Source organism: Lissotriton vulgaris, chromosome 12 (assembly GCF_964263255.1).
Source record: "Lissotriton vulgaris chromosome 12, aLisVul1.2, whole genome shotgun sequence".
NCBI classification, from domain to species: Eukaryota; Metazoa; Chordata; class Amphibia; order Caudata; family Salamandridae; genus Lissotriton; species Lissotriton vulgaris.
Window position 1 is genome coordinate 786,563,530 of NC_141700.1, and position 21,815 is coordinate 786,585,344.

A 21,815-nucleotide genomic window follows, 5' to 3' on the forward strand; every position below is an offset into this window, starting at 1 on the left:
TGTTCCCCAACATATCGCCCAAACAGATCCCCACAACATCAAGCGCGTGTCAATCACACTAACCTGACGACTGAGCCTCCACCATTCCCGGGCACTTGGCCAGTTCCCCTCCTTGCCTCGCGCACCCCCAGATGGCTTCCGAGCCTCGGCGCAATTATCCCAGCAGCAAGTTAGTATTAGGAACGTCTAACTCCAGACGCATGCACACAGAGGCGCTTCGCTGGCGGCAGCACCCAAGTGCCTGAGGGCTTACCAACCTTCTTTATCAGCGTCGAGCCCTGTACGGCGGGACGGGCTCTGTTTAGCAGCTCCCGGCTGTAATACCTCGGCGGGACGGGCTCTGTTGTAGCTGCTCCCGGCTGTAATACCAACGGCTACCCTCCATCTTGAGACCGGAGCACAGCGCATGCCCACATTACGCACGCCTGTGCACTTCCAGCTCAGAGCGGAAAGCATCTACTACTATTTGCTGACCAAAGAGCATGGAATGCGTGTTTACTTCCGTTTTGTTGGACCTTTTTGGCGGACCTCTTCCGGCGCAGGAACAGATGATGTAATCACTGTTTGAACGCGCACATTAGCGAAAAGACATGACATTGTAGTGAGGAAGACGCGGAGTGTCTTGAACGGGTTCAATAATTTATTTGAGAAGCCATATTAAACTACGTTCTTCCTCCCGCCAGTCAAGCTCAACTGGCGAAGGAGCCCCCTGCCTCTGCCGCTCGCTGCATGACTGCCCCCAGCGAGGCCCTCTCGTGGAAAGCCCACTGCTGGAGAGACGGCCGGCTCCCGGTGAATTAAATAAATAAAGGAAAGCTAGAACAACGGCACAAACAGAGGTGCAGGAGCACTAAAATCGGCACAAACGGGGGCAGCGGCAGAGGCTCGAGGCTCACCTTCACTGCGGGGGGTAAAGAAAATGGCGGCTGCAGAACGTTCCAAATTTTTCGGATTGGGGGCGTGTTTGGTGTTCTCAGAATGGGCGTGGCCTAAAAGTGGAAAGAAGAACACCGAACACACCTCCAAATCCGAAAAGGACAGAGCCTATTCGGAGGGACAGCTCTCTCCTCCAATGGATGGCCTCCGTTTAGGAAGCCAGCCAATGGGAGAGAGGCAAAAACAGAGGCGGGACAAATAGTCAACACTGAGAAACATTAAATCTCGGTACTTTCCGTTCTGCCTTCAGCAGACCGTATATTGCCTCGACCTAAAATGGGGGGATCCCAAAACGCAATGCAATTTCCTGACGGTATTTTAGACATGACTACAGCCCGAACCACAGAAGAGAATTGCACTAAATTTGGCAGAAAGCTAGATCTTGGTCCAGCAAAGGTGTTTTTTGTAATATGATATAATTCTGTTCACTAGTTTTGGAGTTAATAAAGTAAAAATATTTATGTATATATATATATATATAGAGACACAGATCCACCCCGTATCCATCACAATAGGACCATAGAGCCACGCGCCAACAGCAGTGCCATGATTGACTGGTTGCAATCTGAAAGGAAAGTTGCAGCTGCCATTTCGTGAATCGAGGCTCAGTTCCCAGGGGGAAAATAACAATTAAAAATGATTGAGATTGAAGCGGTCAGGGTAGAGGTACTCTGACCCCATGTGACTGATAAAGGGGTTCTGGGAGCACCCCATGGGTAAGAAACTGTCCAAAAATGTTTTTTTTAGCTTGTAAGGGTCCGCTGATGTACTGCGGCAATTAGCATGACCCTCTCTGTGTTCCACAGGGGATCTGCAGATCCAGGCCCCAATTAAAAAAGATATGCATCTACTCACAGACCCACACACCTGCTCATACGCTCACACACTCACTTACGCTCCCACACAACTACTCACACACCCACTCACAGACCCACAAAACCACTCACACACCCACTCACAAACACACACACCCACTTACCCACCCACACAACCACTCACACCACTCATGCACCCATAAAGCCACTCACAGATCCACAAAACTTCTCACACACCCATGCACAGACCACACAGCCATGTACAGATAGGCTAACATAGGGAAAACTACAATGGACCTGCATAGAACAGATGACAGTATGTGCCCAAACCTCTTTGTGCCATGCCACTGTGGGGGGAGTGTCGAGAAACCATAGTCAAATCTACTAAACTAGCCTGATCTGGCTTTGCCCAAAATCCTAACGCCATTTGTAAGCAGGCTTAGGCAAGGGGTCATGCAAGTGGTCAAATGGTATATTGCCTAATATATCTATGAGTAATGTGTCCTTTTACTCTGAAACACATCTTACATGAATGGCTCCTGTGCGGTGGGCTACAAGCAGGAATGTCTACAAAAGCAACTTGAGCACTGCCAATGACGTCATCAGCAGGTGAATCTTACTACATCTGGTGTTCCACTATTTTCTGCCCTCCGTGCAATGCTGCACTGAAATTATTTACTGAGGTCTTCATTGATTTAAGGAGATAAAGCTCGACTCGGATTTCTTGCTATTGTATATTGCACCCAGTGTGCCTTTCAGCTTCACAGCAATCCCAGAGAGAATGGTTAAAAAGGAGAGAGTAAAAGTATAACATATAGAAATGTGTAGGCAGTTAAGGGAGGATCAGTCTATGAGCTCAGCAGAAGAGGTGAGCGTTCAGTCTTTCTAGGATTTTATAAAGTCTGCTTCAAAGTGCTGGGTCTGAATGGGGGTTCCAGTAATCCGCCTTGAGAGTGAGCGGTGCTGTGTAAATGTGTGTGACACCTGAACTCTTCCAAAGAACCCTTAAAATAAGTGTGATGCTGTTTGTCAATCACAATGTACAAGAGCCTCAATACACACCCAGTGCTGCTGTGCTGTATTCTACCCTGAGTATGAACACTGGGCAGAGAACAGGCCTGCTTTTCACCTTTACTACACTGGAACTGATGTAAAACCCTGCACTGCTTGCGGTTTGTAGTCACTACAAATGCGTATCCCACCACACCCTGATCAAAAGAATCCACCACATCGGCATCCAAGGGGGCGCTCTCAGATGGATCCCCTCCTTCCTCACCGGAAAAACCTAGAGGATCTACCTCCCACCTTACACCACTGAACCCAAGGATATCAGCTGCGGTGTCCCCCAGGGCTCGCCCCTCAGCCCCATGCTCTTCAACGTATATATATGACCCCGCTGGCCAACATCATCAGATCCCACATCATTTGCTATGCAAACGACACCTAACTCATACTCCCACTCACCGTCGAGCCCACCACCACCAAAACCAACGTCCACAGATACATGACAAACGTTGCTGAATGGATGAAGAACAAGTGCCTGCAGCTGAACACAGACAAGACAGAAGTACTGATCTTTGGCAACAGCAGCAACACATGAAATGACCCTTGGTGGCCATCCGACATCGGACCGGCACCCACTCCCTCCGACCATACCAGAAACCTCAGAATTGACAACAAGCTCACCATGAAATCATAGATCAATGCCATCTCCTCCATCTGCTTCCTCACTCTGCATATGTTACTTAAGATATTTAAGTGGCTACCCCTACACTCGAGATGCACTGTGAAACAGGCCCTCATCACCTGCTGACTAGACTATGGCAATGCCCTCTATGTAGGAATCAAGCACACCTCCTACAGAGACTTCAAACCATACAGAACGCCACAGCCAGACTCATACCCAGCCTTCCCTGATGAGCCCACATCACACCCCACCTCAGTCAACTGCACTGGCTCCCCGTACAGAAGAGATGCCAATTCAAGCTGCTGACCCACGCACACAAAGCTCTACACAACCAAGGACCCACCTACATAACCACCCCCTGAACTTCCACCAATTGTCGAGAAGTCTATGCTCTGCCTCCCTTTACTTGCCCAAACTTTTGCATCTACCAAACCAGAAGTGGAGGACGCTTCTTCTCCCACATCACAGCAAAGACCTGGAACAGTCTCCCCATCCAACTCCGAACCATCACCTCACTTCCGGAATTCTGAATGGCCTCAAGACCTGGCTGTTCGAATAAGATGATTAGCTGTGATTTATAAATCCTTATTGATTGATTGATATCGAAATCAGTACTGGTCTCATGTTTGATGCACATTGCCCTTCTCCGCTCACTACAACCAAAGCCAGCACACTGGACATACACCAGAACAGCTGGATTAGAGGGCATTGGGTGTGATCCAGATTACGGGTGTTCACATCTTTGTGTTAATCCCTCCCTCAAGCCCCTGCTCTAGTGGTAAGCGAGGACTCATATCCTGGAACCTGCACAAAGTTCAATGGAAGACCTTGAAACTTCCAGAAGGTTGTGACATTTTCCATCATGTGTGTGAAATTGGGGTATTTTCAAACAATTTCAGCCGCATTTATCATAATTTACCATTGACAAAATGACCTTAGATAAGGTAACCTCGCAGAAAACACGATGCATGTAGTACGTGTGATAGGATGAGTCTGCGTGTATGAGTTTGAGTATTGAAGTAGTGGGATCCATTTTGAATTTTCACAAATTCCATATTTCTGATGCATATCACATGAATGTCCTTGAGGCCTATGTGTAAATATCTCATGGTGAACATTTTCATGGAAATGTAGGACGTTTCAAGTTAGTGTCTGGAAATGTATTTAAAGTGAATCCAGAGTTGTAAAAGGGAAGGGGAATCTTTGAAGGCAGTGGCGGCTGGCATGGTTTGTGGGGGGCGAGCTATTGCGGGTGCCGGGGGTGGGATTGGGATGTGTGATGAGGGGGGAAATGGTGCGTAATGTAAAAAAAAAAAAAAAATAAATAAACACTTACCTTGCCGCTCCGGGTCCTGCGTCTCTGCTCCTGCTCTCCTCGTCAGACTGAGGCACAGGAAGCACAGCCAGACTCCCATGACCAATCACAACACTGCAATAAAGCATTGTGATTGGTAAGCATGCAGACAATGTAGCCCTGTGATTGGTAAGCACGCAGGCTCCCCTGAGCAATCACAACATTGCAGTGCAGCTTTGTGATTGGTTTTGAGCTTCCTGGTTCGACACTCAACCAGGGACTGGGGGCTTGGGCATGATCTCCATGCAGGCTGTAATGCAGTCTGCATGGAGAATGTGGAAATTGCGCATGACTGGTTTGGGTGGCCTGAGAGGGTCGATCAAATATTCATTGCACACTTAGGAGTGGGCAAACCACTCCTCCCCTGCTCTGCTCCGAGAGCAGAGCAGCCCTGACTGCAAAGCAATCATAAATGATTATGGGCTAGATGTAGGTAGAATAGATTTACCGATTTTTAATTACCGAATTTTACCGATTCGGTAGTTAAAAATCGGTAAATCTAAGGGGTAGGTATGTAGGTATTTCCAGATGTGGAAATACCGAATCTGTAACATTCGGTATTCACCGATTCTGTAAATACAGAATCGGTATTTCCCATTGATTCCTATGGGCTTTGAAGCCCATAGGAATCAATGGGAAATGCCGATTCTGTATTTACAGAATCGGTAAATACCGAATTATGCAAGGGTGCAGAGGGTGTCACTTTGGCACCCTCTGGCACCCCACAAATAGGCATGTGCTCCATGTGGCACACAGACATGCCCTAAGGGCATGTCTGTCTGTCACATGGCTAGGTGTGCATGCACACATGTGCATGCACACCTGAATTCGGTATTTTACCACACAATAGGATTGTGTGGTAAAATACCGATTTTGTAGGGCCTTTGGGACTGAGAAGAGTCCCACCTTCATCTGAGATTTACTGAATCGGTAAAAATACCGATTCGGTATTTTACAGAATCGGTAAATTTACCGAATCGGTAAATTTACCGATTCTGTAAAATTGTGCCCCTACATGCCAATTCTTGAATACCGGTCGGTAACGGCCGAAAATACCTATTTTCGGCCGTTACCGACCGACCTACATCGGGCCCTAAATCTCTAAGTTATTATCATTTTATGTTTCCTTTACCTGGCAGCACTGCTTAAAAGTCATGGGTCGATGCTCCTTTGCCATAGTGGAGGAGCCGCCCCTGTTTAAAGGTCTGGAACGTGCTGCAGACCCAAGGCCATGGTCTGGCATATCTGCTGGTCCATGTCTGAGCTCCTATGAGCACAAGAGGGAAAACAAAGGCACAGAAAAATGTTGTTTGGCACCCAGCACACAGAAAGCAGATGCTAAAAACATCTTTTTCTGTTTAAGACTTATGTGCAAGCCATTGCAAGATTTGCAGATGTGCGTTTTTTATGCAGAGTAGGTAGACCGTAAAATCCTGGGATGGATTTTTAACATAGATTATTGCAGTAAAAAAACTTTGTGGCATTTGTTTGGGAGGACCTACACAATTTTTCACACCTCAGATTTGAGTCTTAAAAAGAGAGCAGAAGGTGTGGCTACAGGGTAGGAAGTAGGAAACGGTACAGGAAGCAGAGCGGCAAGAAACGGGAAGTTACTAGAGGTAGCTGTAGGGGTGGGGAGGTTGGCCACGGGAAGGAGTGCTTGGGCTGTCTCACTCTTACTCTAGAGGTTCCATGCTGGGATGGACAGGATCATTCTTTACCAAAATGTTTTAAAATCACTTTTCTTCTGAGTGAAAAGTTATTGCTTGATTATTTTCATGAGGTTTTAAAAATGAATTCATGGTGGATCGGTGTTGGTTCGGCCACCATGTAAATTTAATGTTTAAGTGCAGATATAGAATGACTGATGGATCCTGAAAGTTATCTCCACCCGAGGTAGTTTATGATCAGTCCTCAGTACAATGAATTCCCTCAGCCGACCCCTTTTTTGTTTTAGATATGGAGTCTTGTTCCAGAGGGTTATCGGGATATCTGTGATTATACCAAAGGCTGCACTCTAAACACATTCAGTTTTTGTCCTCATTTACTTTTTACCCTCTTATCTCCTGCAGGTCAACATGAATGTGGTACAAGTTAACCAGCCTGTCGCCATGAAATCCACGCAGGTCACGGTGATGCGTGGCAACGATTGGAGCAGTGAAATCTGTGACTGCTGCGAGGACTGCAGTGTCTGTAAGTTACACCACCCTATGGCTGCGGAATGAGCCTCTCTTTCACTAACAGGGGGCCCTATCCCCCACTTTTTAACTTGCTCCCTGGCACCACAGGAGACACAAAAGATTGGAAGCCAGTAGTGGCTATTGGCCTGATTCAGATCTCAGCGGATGGATATCCTTTCCACGGAAATATGAATTTAATTATATTCTAAGGGATTTATGTGTCAGCGGACGGGATATCCATCACCGTTGTGACAGAGTAATCCATCTGCCAAGATATAAATCAGACCCTATGTTCCTTGACGCCTGGAGACACCAGAGTTATTATGAGTAGATGACAAGGAATGAAATGTGGAACGGGGTGCACAGGACAGTCGGGATCACTTTCCTTCCACCCTTGACATCTGGATGCTGGTTGCAGAGCTCAGAAATCCAGAGTGTAGTCACTAGAAAGACTAGCACTAGTGACCAGAGAGGGGTGCTGTCACGCTGTAGTAAACGCCACTGGAGAACTGCTTCATCTGGATAGCACAAGCGGCCTCTATTACTTGTGGCATCTGCTGCCCACCAACATTGTTTACACTATGGTACCCACTATTAAACAGTATCATCATCATGATTCACAGACACACATTAGCAACTATGGGCCTAGGTTCATTTGTAGAATAATAAGTGCCGGGGCCCAAACTTTTATTCAAAAGCTGCAGTAGGCAGCTGAAGAAGGTTGTGATGCTATGCTATGTTGTCTTGATTCTCCCTCATGCATCATTAATTCATCCCCCCAGTACTCTCTGCCCCTCACACTCACTCCTGTGTGTTCTTTTTCGCTCCTACTTTCTCCTTTTGTTACTTTTTTCCCATCTTTCTCTTCCTCCTTCTTTCTCACTTTTGTGTTTTTTTCTGTCTCTTGTTCTGGTTAAACGTCTGTTGAAGAAAAATAAGTGTTGGTCCCCAAATATGAGCCCAAGTGGACACCACCCGCAATCACCGGCTCAAATTAAGCACAGTCCATGGGATCCTTCACTAAAGAGAATTGGCAGGATTGTAATTTCTCCACTCACTAGTAGCCACAATGAGATCTCTCACTGTCTTACAGTGGCATATATGTGATTCGACTACTCACTAATAGTAATCAGCATTTTTTACTAGATAACAGTGTTTCAATGGTGATTGCCCTATGCCCTATTAACTAATCGTGGCAGAGCTGTGATTGTTCACTAATTATGGTAGCAGGATTTTGAATGTTCCTACTCACTAATGAAAACAGTAGATATATGGTGAATTTGATAACAGTCCCACTATTGTGAATCCCCTGCACGCAAATGGTGACAGCGGTGGGACCCTTCACTAGTTCATATTAGTAAATTTGTAATTCGTAATTTCTAGATCATTTTATGGTAACATGATCTTGTTCAACAAGTGTTAGGGTTCATTTACTAACAACATTGGGGAAGTAGTCGGAATCTATTTAATGAACGGAGGCGGAGTGTGAATCCCTCAATCGCTGATGGTAGCTGTGCGAGATCCTTCCCTTGCTACTCGTGGGAAGATTGTGCTCCCCCAATCACTTAGATCTCCCTTCTCTCCTGGGATTAGAGTGGCATCATTGGTAGCAGGGTTGTGCCTCTAACTCTGCAATGTCCCTCACTGCTGGATCTCTGCTGCTGGTGCTCATGGGAGTAATCAGACAGGAAGTGGTGATTAAGGCGGGTCTTCAGAGTCATAGTAAACCTCACAGGCCATCATTTCAAGTCTGCCCCCAATGTCCTACTGAAATGACTGAGCTTAGGGTGAGTCTTGTAACAGAGGCAGAATAATTTCTTCAAAGATGCAATGGAGGGCCCCACAACCCCTGTGGTGTGGGGAAGGGGGGCCAACACCTTTCACCTCACAGGGGACCTCCTTGGGCTGGCCAAGTGCAACACATAAAACCAGTCAGAAGCAGCAAGTCCGGTAGGGAATGGGTAATGGGGACCCCCTCACCTTACCTTCCAGAGGGGCCCTGATGTTTTGTTATGCCGCTGCATTTGCTTATCCCCAGTATAGGGGGATAGTAGAACCTATGAGACACTGTGGACATACCTGCTCTTGTGTACTTGAGAATGGGGGGGGTGGGGGATATAGTCCAGAGCCCTTCTGTATTAAGAGGTGAGCACATTCCAAAATGGTGGAAAGTTTAACCATTTTATTCTTTTCAATGTGAAATTTTAGTTGGCTATTCAGAATTCTTAAAGGCTTTTCAAGTGTAGGCCAATGGACACCTGGGAGCCACCCCAGACTCCTGGTATTGAGAGCCAGTACAGAGGAGGCTTTCAAGGCCAGCAGAAGAGGAGCCTGGATCTATCGAATTCGAGGGTGACTCCCCCAGACCTGGTCTATGCAGGTGGCACCCTCAATGGTTCCTAACTGGGCTTATCATGCTCATGAAGTGAATCCATACGCAATGGTACCCAGGTTAAGCCACCTCATTCTCATCTACTGCATTAGTAGAGAACTGAATCTGGTGACACACCCACTCACAGAGTGGGAGGCTCTGCTGAACTGCACACTACAGTCTATGGGGTTGGACCTGATAGAGCAATAGACAGAGACAAAGGGTCTGATGATGGGCCACATCTACTGCCATTACCTGTGCATCTACTCTGTGTCTAGAGTGGGGAATGGAACAGCTAGAAGCCTTGAATCTCCAAGAGGACAAGAGAAGAACCCTCTGAGCCAGAGATCAAACCTCCCATTGCATCCATGTCTCGTCTCCTTCTTAGAATGTCTTGCTGCTCTAATGAGTGCCAGAGAATGCTGTCTGAAGACCACCCGACACGTGGGTCGCTTGAGGAAATACAACCCACAAACTTTTCCAAGGCAATAAACTTATCATGACTCTTCAAGAGATTAGAGTTGAGGTCATAAATGAATAGAAGAAAAGTGAGTGAGGGCTCCTCGTTTGCCCTTAAAAGCCCCCATAAAAGACTCTGCAGTCTTGTAGTGATGTTGCTGGGCATCTGAATGTGGGGTTTCCACATTTCTGATGTGGCTTTCCCTCAAAATAGAATACAGACAGGAAATCAGCAGCAATGCAGGCATCCCTCTAGCACAGAATTGGTTTGGGGCAGAAAGAAGCAGTCCAAGCTTCCTTCACACTGTACAGGCAGCAACAGGACAGTTTCCGCCCCCACACAGAACAGTTAATGCACAGGCAGTAGTAGCAGGGTGAGTTCCGCCCGCACACAGAACAGTAAGTGCACAGGCAGCAACAGGGCAGTTTTACCCTCATACAAAACAATTAGTGCACAGGAAACAAAAACGCAGGTTTCACCCTCACACAGAACAGTTAGTACACAAGCAGCAGCAAGGCGGGTTTCACCCTCAGACAGAACAGTTAGAGCCCAGACAGCAGCAGAACATGCTCCACCCTCATAAAGAACAGGCAGCAGAAGGACAGGTTCCACCCTCTCACAGAACAGGCAGCAGTAGGACAGGTTCCACCCTCACACATAACAGGCAACAGAAGATCATGTTCCACCCTCTCACAGAACATCCAGGAGTAGGACAGGTTCCACCCTCATACAGAACAGCCAGGAGTAGGACAGGTTCCACCCTCACACAGAACAGGCAGCAGAAGGACAGGTTCCACCCTCATACAGAACAGCCAGGAGTAGGACAGGTTCCACCCTCACACAGAACAGGCAGCAGAAGGACAGGTTCCACCCTCATACAGAACAGCCAGGAGTAGGACAGGTTCCACCCTCACACAGAACAGCCAGGAGTAAGGCAGGTTTCACACTCACACAGAACAGGCAGCAGTAGGAGATGTTACACCTTCACAGAGAACTGACAGCAGCAGGGTAAACATCCCATGGGGCTGCATCATATAAAGTGAGCACTGGAAGTGCTAACGTGGGATGTAATCTGCACCACAGTTTGGGGCTGAGTAGTGTTGTAAAGTGTTGTGGAGCTGCAGCTGCACTATTAGACAGGGGTAAGTGGCTGTCACAGGAACATCAAAGGAAAATGCCTCTTTAGCTAGAAATGTTGCCATTGCTGAAGTAAATGTAGTATCAATCTGGGCCCCTACCCTAGACTGAAGACTGGAGCTCTATTGGTTTAGTGAATATTCCCTCTAACCTGCCATATCCATCAGCACCTTTCACCCCTGGGATCCTTCTATCCCCCTTCCTTTCCACTGGTATCCATATGTACTCCTCTTCCACCATGGATATCCCTCAGCGCTGGTCCCTGGAGTGAAGACTACAGCTCTGAAGATGTAATGACTACTCCACCCTGTGCTATGAGCATGGTATGGAATGTTATGTTTTCACGTGCATGGAGGGAACGCTGGAAGGAAGGTTCGATTAGCAGAGGCAGTCGCGGTTTGACCTTCTGTCCAGGCAGTCGCTCCATGCCGTGGGTGAAGCTGTAGGTGAAATAAAGATACTTACCTAAATGGATCTTGAATCAGTGTCATTTCCATTTACCACATCTGGAGACGATTTGGGAATCAGCTTCACTCACCGGTGGGCTCCACGCTTTTCGGCCGGCACCATGATTGATGTTCACGGTAAGTACCGGAGAGGCACAGGAGGGCAGGTGCCGCCACACATCATTGGGAGTCGGCGATATGGGGGCGATCCGTCTTACTCCTATTGTGGTATAAGGGGCACAGCTCCGGTGTCAATAGCAGAGACAGGGCGTGTCTGCTCGCGCTACTGAATGTGCGTGAGTGAGCACTCACAGCTCTTGTAGTACTGGCAATTGTTGAGGTCGGAGCGAGTCCGCTGGTGCACAAGCACAGAGTAATCCATTTCAAGATTGGGCATCATACGTCAGAGTGTCCAGTGAAGTCTGGTGAGGAAAATGAATAGAGGACAAGCGCCTTTCACAGAGACAGTGCTACATAATGGAGAAGCAGCCTGCCGTGGTCATTTTGAAGGTCAGTTACCTGCAAGAGGAGGGAGGAAGGAGGGGCTGGTGGTTCGGTGTTGTGGAGGATCTGACTGTACAAGAGGGACTGCAGGATGGATTGTGAAGGAAATGTATAAAGTGTGGCTTCTGATTGAATTCGTATAAGGCATTACTCAGAAGATATTAAAAAAATAATAATAATTGTGGTAAAAGTGATGGCAACCCCTCATCAAATCACGCAACCTCCTCCATTTCTCAGTAACGCTGGGAAACCATTTATGGTGTGGCCAGAATGGTTCAGACTATTTGAAAATCATTTGGTGGCTATTGATTATACAGATTTTGCCCCAGCAAATAAATTTACTTTCTTCTTTGGAAGTCTTGGTCAAGCAGTGCAACACATTTTTGACAGTTTACCTCCAATACCTCCTCCCCAGGGTCACGCCAGGGACAGACAGTGGAATGTATATTTGGAAGTAATCATCAGACTTAAGAAAAAGTTTTCGGAAACCCCTATTATTATTTTGGAGAGACATCACTTTTACAAGCATAAACAAATGGTGGAAGAAAAGGTGGAGGAATATTTATTGGCATTGAGAGTATTGGCAACCACTTGTGGGTCTGGTCCCTTGGCTGGTGACTACATTAGAGACCAATTTGTGTTTAAGTGTGTTTCCCGCAAAATCAAAGAAAGATTGCAGAGTTATAAAAATCCTTCTCTGACAGAAGTGATTGACTTAGCATTAAGTATTGAAAGATCTACAATTTCAACCAAGGAAATGCAGTTGGAAATGGTTTCAACTGTTAATTTGGTTACAATGAAGAAAGGTTATATGCGGTGGGCGCTAAAAATACATTACAAAGAATGTTGCAAAAAAGAGGAACCAGTTTTTGTTATAGACTTTGTTCGAAATCTCATCTAAGCAATTTTACTTGGTGCCCAGTCTTAGGCAAACAATGTTTGTATTGTAAGAAAATTGAGCATTTTCTGAAGGTGTTCAGGGGAAATAAGAAGCCGTTGAAAGTGAGCAGCGTGTATGGGGAAATGGACATGAGTTTTGAGTCCTTGAACAATGTGGTGTTAACATTGGATAGTGACGTGTAGCCTATGGAGGTGAAAGGTCCAATATGTGTGGCTACGATTGATAACGTTGAGATGCAAGTGATGGCAGACCCATTGTTACCAATTATAATACTTAGAGATTCCTCATTTTATGCAAATGTGGGAAAAGATTTTGCTCTATTGAAAACAGATGTAGATCCCAAAGCTTTCATGGAAAAGAATATTGAGATGATGGGGTATTTTGTAGCCAATATACAAGTGCTTGACAGATAGCTTGTTACAAAAGTATGTGTGGCGGTCAAGGAGAAGAATATAGTTGGGTGGAAAGACCTGGCAAAGATGAGACTGTATTTAGTGCTGGGTGAAGAGGAACCTATGAGGGTACGTGAGGTATCTCTGGGTAATGTGGATGAAACAGAAAAGGATGTTAAGGAACTGTTAGTAGAATTTAATACAGTATTTAACACACAAGTAGGTCTAGTGAAAGGAGTAGAGCACAGAACTAATCTGTTGTCAAATGCACTTCTGGTGGCACACAAGGTACAACCCGTTCCGATGAGTGTAAGTGTGGATTTAAAGGCCACACATCAGGGGTTGTGTACACAGGGCATTATTCAACCTACTGATTTGTTGCAGTGGGTGACACCCATGGTGATAGGTCAGAAAAAACAGGAGAAATTAGACTGTGTGTGGACCTTCGTGGGTTCAATAAAAATGTTGCTGTTGACCGCCACCCCCTGACTAGGATTCAGGAGCTTTTAGCGAACATTGGGGGAGATAAGTGGTTCTCCTTGATAGATTTAAGATCAGCTTATCATCAGGTGCCGCTATCAAAGGATTCTTAGGAGTTGACGATGTTCGTAACATCTTTTGGAGCGTTTAAATTCCTGAGACTTCCATTTGGACTTGTCTCAGTGACCAGTGCATTTCAGAGGCTCATGGACACGTTACTTCGTGACACAAAGGGAGTGCATGCATATGTGGATAATATCTTCATTTTTTTGCAGAGTTTGGAAGAGCATAAAAAATTATTGAGGAAGGTGTTATCCATGCTCTGTGAACGAGGGATGACTTAAGGGCTGATAAATGTAAATTTGCATTGAGAGAGTTGGAGTATTTGGGACACACTATGTCAGAGGTGGGATTCAGACATAAGTTTTCTGTGTTTAGAGCTATAAAGGAGGCAAAAGCACCAAGGGACAGAGATACTCTCCACTACTTTTTGGGGTTAGCCGAATTTTATGCTAGATTTGTAGTGAATTACGCGCAAACAGTGGAGTCATTACGTGTACTACTAAAAAAAGGGACAACAATGTAACTGGTCTGAGAAGCTTGAAGTGGTGTTTGAGAAGGTGAAATAACTAATTATAGCCGCTCAATCTCTTCATGCTTTTAGGGAGGACTGCTCCTTGATTATAACGGTGAATGCAAGCATGCATGGTTTGGGAGCGATGCTCAGCCAAAGGGTGGAAGGATGAGAGCAAACAGTAGCGTTTGCGTTTAAATCTTTGAAGCAGTTTGAATGTCAGTACAGTACAATAGAGCATAATCCACTGGCTTGTGTATGGGCAATATTTGGAGCTGCAAGTTCAAGATATATACAGATCACAAATTGTTAACCTTTATCTTTAGTAAGGTAAATATCAATAACATGTCAGTCAGACTCACTAGACTGCTGTCAAGGTTACAGGAGTACCATTTTGAGATAAGGCACATCGCAAGAGGGAAAAACATCCGGGCGGATTGCTTATCCAGAAAGCTGATGGGAAAGAACGATGAGGAGGATCTCGCTGAGGATGATGTGGAATGCGTAGCGGTGATGGTTGCCGTTGCAGAATGTAGTTCCGTTATGTTGGAAAGTGATTCGAGGGAGGCATCCAGAAAAGATGTCACTCCGGCTAAAGTTATAGAGTATACTACGCATAAATGGCCAGAAGTGAGATACTTGAACGGGGACTTGAGACATTTTGCACAAGTAGCGAATGAGTTATCTGTGAAATATGACATGGCGATGAGAGGTGATCGATTCGTTCCTCCTGCAGATTTGCAGGAGTCTATCATAAGAGTGGCTCATCAAGGGCACATCGGGGTTACTAAGGCAAGTATGAAAGTGAAACAGCAGTATGGGTGGCCTGCCTTGGATGCTCATGTTAGGAGGATAACTGTACAGAGTCCTTGCTGTTGGATAAAAACTGGAAGACTGTGCAGACACCATTGCATCCTACTCAATTTCACGAAGCTGCCTGGGAAAAATGGTTTGGATTTCTCAGGGCCATATGCGATTTTGGCAGCAGAAATTAAGTATTTGATTTTGGCTATGGATTGTTATTCAAAGTGGATGTATTACAAATTTGTGAAAGCACCCGATACGGATAATAATATTACATTTTTAAAAAGGATATTTTGGTTGGAGGGGTCTCCTAAAGCTATAGTCATTGACAACGGGACACACTTTGTGTCCGATAAAATGTGCAAATTCATGCAGGGGCGGGATATTAAGCACCTTAAAGTGGCATTATATTCACCCAGTTCGAATGGCTTAGTGCAACGAGGTAACAAAGTGTTAAAGGAAGGGATTCAAATGACTGTGGGCCTGGATGTGGAGGTGGTCCTTGAGCAGAAGGTGTGCAGTTATAACACGTCACCACACTGTACCACAGGTACCGCACCTTTTACACTGCTGAGGGGCAGGTTGGTACTTTATTTCCAGCTTGGTTGGGGGTAGTGAAGAGTGAGAGAGTAGGTGCAGAGTTAAGTGAAGTTAGTGTGGCAACCATGGTGAGGCAGAAGCAGTTATTGGTGAAAAAAAATTGACATGAAAGATTATCCGGCTGACAAGGATGTGTCAGTGGGAGATTGGATGATGGTTAAAAAAAAACTTAAGGTATGAAAAGGGGACTCGATATTTTCGGTTCCAGTGCAGGTTAGCATGGTCAGTAAAGAAGCACCTTTCATGGATGGTAAAGGTTGGTGGAACAAGATGCAGCTGGTGAAAATAACACAGGAGCAGGCTGGGGTTATTAAGCACAGGAAGGACAGGATGCAGGACCATGAATGGACACATTGGCTGCAAGCTGGGGCGGCGAGTGGAACGGTGACGGATGGTGGTTTGGATGTGGTACCTCAGGGTCAGACTTTAGGACCAGTGGGTCTGATGTGGGGTCAAGTGCCTTGAGGCGAGAAGAGATCCTTTTAGGTTCAAAGATTTTTTTCTCTATTTGTTTTAATGTTACCCTCAAATTTGGGGAGAAAAGGGCAAAGTATTGGTGAAGAAGTTATTGGCGGGATTATCTGAATTCTGAACATTCATTCGTATTTGCTGAATTACATGCATATTTACATGTTATTAATGTGTTAATTTGTTGTTTGTTTATGTTTATGTTATGTAAGGGAGGAGTTGATGTAGTATAAGTATGGTTTGGAATGTTATGCTTTCACGTGCATGGAGGAAACGCTGGAAGGATGGTTCAATTAGCAAAGGCAGTTGCGGTTCGACCTTCTGTCCCGGCAGTCAATCCATGCCATGGGTGAAGCTGTAGGAGAAATAAAGATACTTACCTATACGGATCTTAAAGCAGTGTCTTTTCCATTTACTGCACACCCTCATACTGGATATCCTTCTACACTTCTTCCTTCTCCCCTCCGGTCCTCCATGCATTACATCCACAGGGTATATCCTGCCACACCCCCACCCTGGATTTAAGATAGAAGCTCTAAAGATTTAATTGTTACACCCATTTCTTGGATATCCCTCCGTGCCTCTCCCTTCCTCACTGGTATCCCTCTGTGGCCCTCCTCCAGCAGGGCTATACCTCTGTCCACCAGGGATATCCCTCTGTGCTTTCCCTCCCCCCCCTGATATCCCTCCGTTGCCCTCCTCCACCAGGTATATTCCTCTCTGCTTTTCCCTTCCCCCCGGTATCCCTCTGTGACCCTCCTCCACCAGGGATATCCCTCTGTGCTTTCCCTCCCCCCCCCTGATATCCCTCTGTGGCCCGCCTCCACTAGGCATGTCCCTCTGTTCTTTTCCTTCCCCCTGGTATCCTTCTGTGGCCCTCTTCCACCAGGATATCCCTCTGTGCCTGTCCCTTTCTTGCTGGTATCTCTCTGTTGTCATCCTCAGCCAGGGATATCCCTTTGTGCCTTTCCCTTCCACCTGATATCCCTCTGTGGCCCTCCTCCACCAGAGATATCCAGCAACACCCCACCCCTAGACTGAAGACCTCAGCTCTTATGACATCATGTTTATTCCCTCTTTCCCCTACAGGCTGCTGTGCCTTCTGGTGCTGCCCATGTTTCCAGTGCCAGACTGTCAGTGAGTTTGGAGAGTGCCTGTGTCTGCCACTCATTGAGCTATTATGCATCGCCTGCACTGGCTACTTGACTAGCTACTTCACTTGCTGCTGTATACCCTGCACACCCTGCCCACCCATCTCCATGGCGATGCGTAGCGGGGTCCGTGAGAGATACAAAATCCAGGTAAGCACAGGGGGAATGAGTCACGCACTGTCTGCATGGAGCAGTGTGTAGCAGGACCTGGCACGCTTCTTGCCAGGGATGTAACAAAACCTCAGGGGCCCAGTGGAAGGAATAGTGAGGGGGCCCCTTCTATAACCGTACCCTCATAGTAGACACCTACTCTGTAGACATGTTTCACCTCTGCCACCCACATCCAAGGGGCATCAGCAGGAGTTTCAGTGACAGGTTAATAGACAAAACACCTAACTTGGTGGGGTCTACATGCTGTGCACCAGCACACATAGAAAACCAGTTCAGTCTATTTTTATTATAAAAATATTAATTATTAATTTTATTTTCAAAATTGGAGGTTAGAAACTGACTGTATGTGCCCATCATCTAAAAGAAAGGGTTTGTTGGGGGATGTTTGCAAAAGGGTGAACAACCTTTACAACGCACTACCATTACAACGCGGTCATTACAACGCAAACCATTACAACGCATTGCGCTGGGGGGCGCTCTAGGATAGGGAATAAGTTTAATTTACTATCCAACACCTTCCCTAGTGTTCACGGGGACTGGTGTTGGAATAGTAAATTAAACTTTTCACTATCCAGCACCCCAAAGCGCTATGCGTTGTAATGGATTGTGATGTAAAAACCGCGTTGTAAAGGCAGGCGTTGTAATAGACTGCGTTGGAACGTCATACATCCTTGTAAAAGATATGCAAATGAAATCTGTCCACCAAAAAGTGAAGACTGGGGGCTTTATAGTTTGGCAGAGTGAACTGCTCCACCATAAACTGAAGGAACGCCCACTGTGCCATTCTAGTGGTTCCACCAGCCGCGGCTCGTGCAGGTAAGAGTGTTGGGGCCAGGTGGATGGGGGATTTTGACAGACGACGACGAGAAAAAATTTAATAAATAATTAATTTTCCTTCGGCATCGTCTGTCGAAATCCCCCCCACCCGGCCCACCGCTCTTACCTGTACGAGCCGCGGCTGGGTTCTACTGGTCATTTAGAGCCTCATTCTGACTGATTCAGTGTAGCGCCTGGTAACTCAACCTCCTAAGGATACCAATAACTCTGGTATGTGTGAATGTTTTGCGACAGAAATGCAGTTGCAAAACATTCTCATTTTACCGTCTATTTCAAGTAGATGGCAACCCATTTGCAAACGGGAAGGAGACCCCTTTCCTTTTGTGAATGTATGTGAAAACTCTTTTTAAGAGCAGGAAGTAGTCCCACGGACCACTGCCTAATCTTCAAAAAGAAAAATATATTTTTTTATTTTTCATTTTGAAAAGCATCCCATTTTTCTTTAACACCTTGGCTGCTGTGGTTATTTTTCCCCTGTGCTGGAAAATACTTGATGCCATATATTCATGACGAGCTCAGCTCGTCATCAGCACACGACCACCGTGGCTGATGACGAGCTGAGCTCGTCATCAGCATCGAAGGGGTTAAGGAAAGTGGTCTGCATAAAAAAAAGGAAAACGTTGCTTTGTTTGAAAGCAAACACAGACATGGTGGTCTGCTGGCCCCAGCAGGCCACCATCCCTGTGTGACTAGCGATTCCCAAGGGGTCGCAAATTATGACCTACCTCATGAATATTAATGAATTAGGTAAATTTGAGACACACTGAGAATTGCAGTGTAAAACATACTGTTGTACATAGCTATTTGTGTTTTTCTAATAGTGAATCACAAAATTTCTCTATTAAGTAATCGCAAACCTGAGTCTATGTACACCTGGCCCAAAATTACTTGAATGTTCAGGCCACAATTTTCTTTTGATTTGCAGAAATAAACACCCACTTTGAGGGTTTGCTAATGGAAAACAAGTAAAGAATGCCAAATGAACTTTAACAATATGACATCCCTCTCAGCGTTCCGTTCTGACGAAAGTGCATCCGTCACATCGGTGGATGCTGTTTTGGCAGAGGAGCCCCACTGACACAGCAAGGACATGTAAATTGGGTGGAGTACAATTCACTGCAGAGGTGGAGGCAGGAAAGCCCTTGCTTATTGCACCAGGGACAGCTGAGGGTACTAGAATACTCTAGATCAAGCCGCCATCTTTGGCGGCATATTTATTCCTCCGTTTACAGGTACTGACAGCTATGCTGGTTATCCCATAACAGCACGTACTGCTAAGCATGCTTCAGCTTTGCAACATAACCCAGTTCAAAACTCGAATGGAGCAACAGCCTTGACTTGATTGACTGAGTGTTTGAGCAGAACCTATAGGACCATCTATGCCTGAAGGCTCAATGGCAGCGTGACTTGAGGAAATCAACCAGAGGAAAGTTCCGCAAAGGAGTAAGAATCCTAAGACCTTCGTGAAAGAAGGTGATCAGAAGCAAAAGGCAAACTAGAGAGAGTGTGCGGCCGCCAATGCACCTGCGCTTACACTCCAGAAGGATCTTTAGGGCCAGGGACTTCGAGCAAAACTTGCACGTCGACAGAGAGAGTTTTATATTTGTGCATTGAACAGAGGGTTATATGCAGGATACACAAGGAAGAAAGAATTAAACTGAATGTGCTGTGACAGGGGAAGGCAGCGTAGCCTTTATCAGCCTCCGTGACATGATTAGATTCTCAAAAGCCATGGAGGAAGCTCACCGTAGGGTTCTGAATACACTAGGGTTTCACAAGGGAGGCCCAGATGAAATGTAGAACCTTAATCCAGTCATGAAAACATAAATGCATTGACTAGCGGCCCTTCTAAGCCATGCAAAAATAGTGGGAAGATTGTCCTCAGCTGACAGAGCTGATGGAAGCACGTGCATTGATCTGAGTAGTGATTGAGAGATCTTTACCCAGGAAGAAGAGTCTGTTCTCCAGTCTCTTGACTGGGGTTGGAGCAGGTCTGAGTGATGATGGCCAAAACCATCAATGGCTACCGACCTTCTCATTCTTCACAGGCAAAATCCTGGCCATGCCAGAGTTCAGCGTGAGCTCTTTCTGACCCATCCCTCCCCGGAAGGCAGACAGAGATTCAGAAAATCTGTGAAGGGCATGGCTCAGATGTTGATCAAGTTGGATAATGCTCTGCATGCTGCGTGCATTGTAAAATAATCTGAAACAGTGGGACCAGCCAAGGTTTGTTAGCAGCTGGGCTTTCACACAGAGCAGTGTGGGGAACGGGGAGAACCCACAATGGATAGGAGAGAGTCAAGACCAAAAAAGGGTTAGGGATAAAACCAGCGACCAATCACTCAGGAAAGAACTACTCAGTTAGATGATGTTCCTGAGGACCTGTTGCCACGAACCTCTTGGGGCAGAAACATACTTTGAGGGACTTCATCTCCAACCTTACTAATCCGGGGTTGGAGTCCCATTGGATCTGAGGAGAGTGGTGCCTAGATGAGGAACTTGATTTGCTGAGTTAAAATCCAGGCCTCTTAGTTGTTAGCCAGGGGGATACACCTTAGGGTGCTGTTGTGTTGTTAGATGAGCTATTGCAGATTGTGAAACCTATGAGGAGTGGGTACAGATAGAGACGCAGCAATGCCACTTCGCGGTCCTTCAGAGTATCCGTTGCTATCAAATGGCGTTCCTTAGGCTCTTCCTGGCTCTAGGGTCTCCCTTGTGCTCAGCTCTTGTTAGCACTTGACTCTACCTGACTGGGGCTCTTTGTGGCTTTTGACAATGTCCGTACACACAGGATATTGTAAATCTTCTTTATTAGTATTCGGAAATGCCCCGTGGGAAGCTCTCAGATCATCCTCAACTGTGTCTCAACTCCTTGAATCTGACTCGATTCCAGAAGTAGAAGCCCCATGTTGCATTGGAACAGAGCAACAGTTGCCAGGCCACATGGACATGACCTACCAATAACAGAATATAACAGATCTCCTTTTCAAAGCAGAATAAAGTAAAATAAGGCATTTTAAGATATTAAATGTTAACATTTAAAATTCCACTTCTAATACTAAAGCCACAACAATTTTAACTTTTAAATCACACTTGTAATCTTAAAGCCACAACAGTGTTTCTCGGCAACACATGCGTAGCTCCCTCTAACAGCGTTCACTGTTTTCCACCGTACGCCCTTCTTTTTCCATCCATTTATTCTCCTTCACGACTGAACGTCGTACTATTCTTCTGGCGTTCCACCTCTTGCCATCAGACAATAAGAACAAATCTCCCCACACATTTATTACCCTTTTGGGATCAGATAACTTGGAACATCCTTTTTTTACTCCATCACCAGCACATATTCTCACCAACGTACCGTCCTAAAATGTCCTGTCCTCTTTCATCCCCTTCTCATTATGTCTCTGTTTGGTATGTGATTGATTATGTTCCATCTCATCACACAAATTCTCACTTTGTATCTTCTTCTGACCATACCTCGCCATCCACACAGGCACAGCCACTGTACAAGGTACCCTTCCCTTCAACAAACAAAAGGGGTCTC

General features: G+C 46.0%; 1 protein-coding gene across 1 annotated transcript in view; it reads left to right on the forward strand.

Moving 5' to 3' along the window:
- The window catches only part of LOC147678720 (cornifelin-like), a 40,225-nt gene that overhangs the window by 7,988 nt on the left and 10,422 nt on the right, over positions 1–21,815 (forward strand). The window contains exons 2-3 of the mRNA XM_086946632.1: positions 6,865–6,985; positions 17,199–17,410. Of these exons, the coding sequence (XP_086802758.1) occupies positions 6,871–6,985; positions 17,199–17,410 (327 nt within the window). The 5' untranslated portion in view covers positions 6,865–6,870. The remainder of the gene's footprint in view (positions 1–6,864; positions 6,986–17,198; positions 17,411–21,815) is intronic.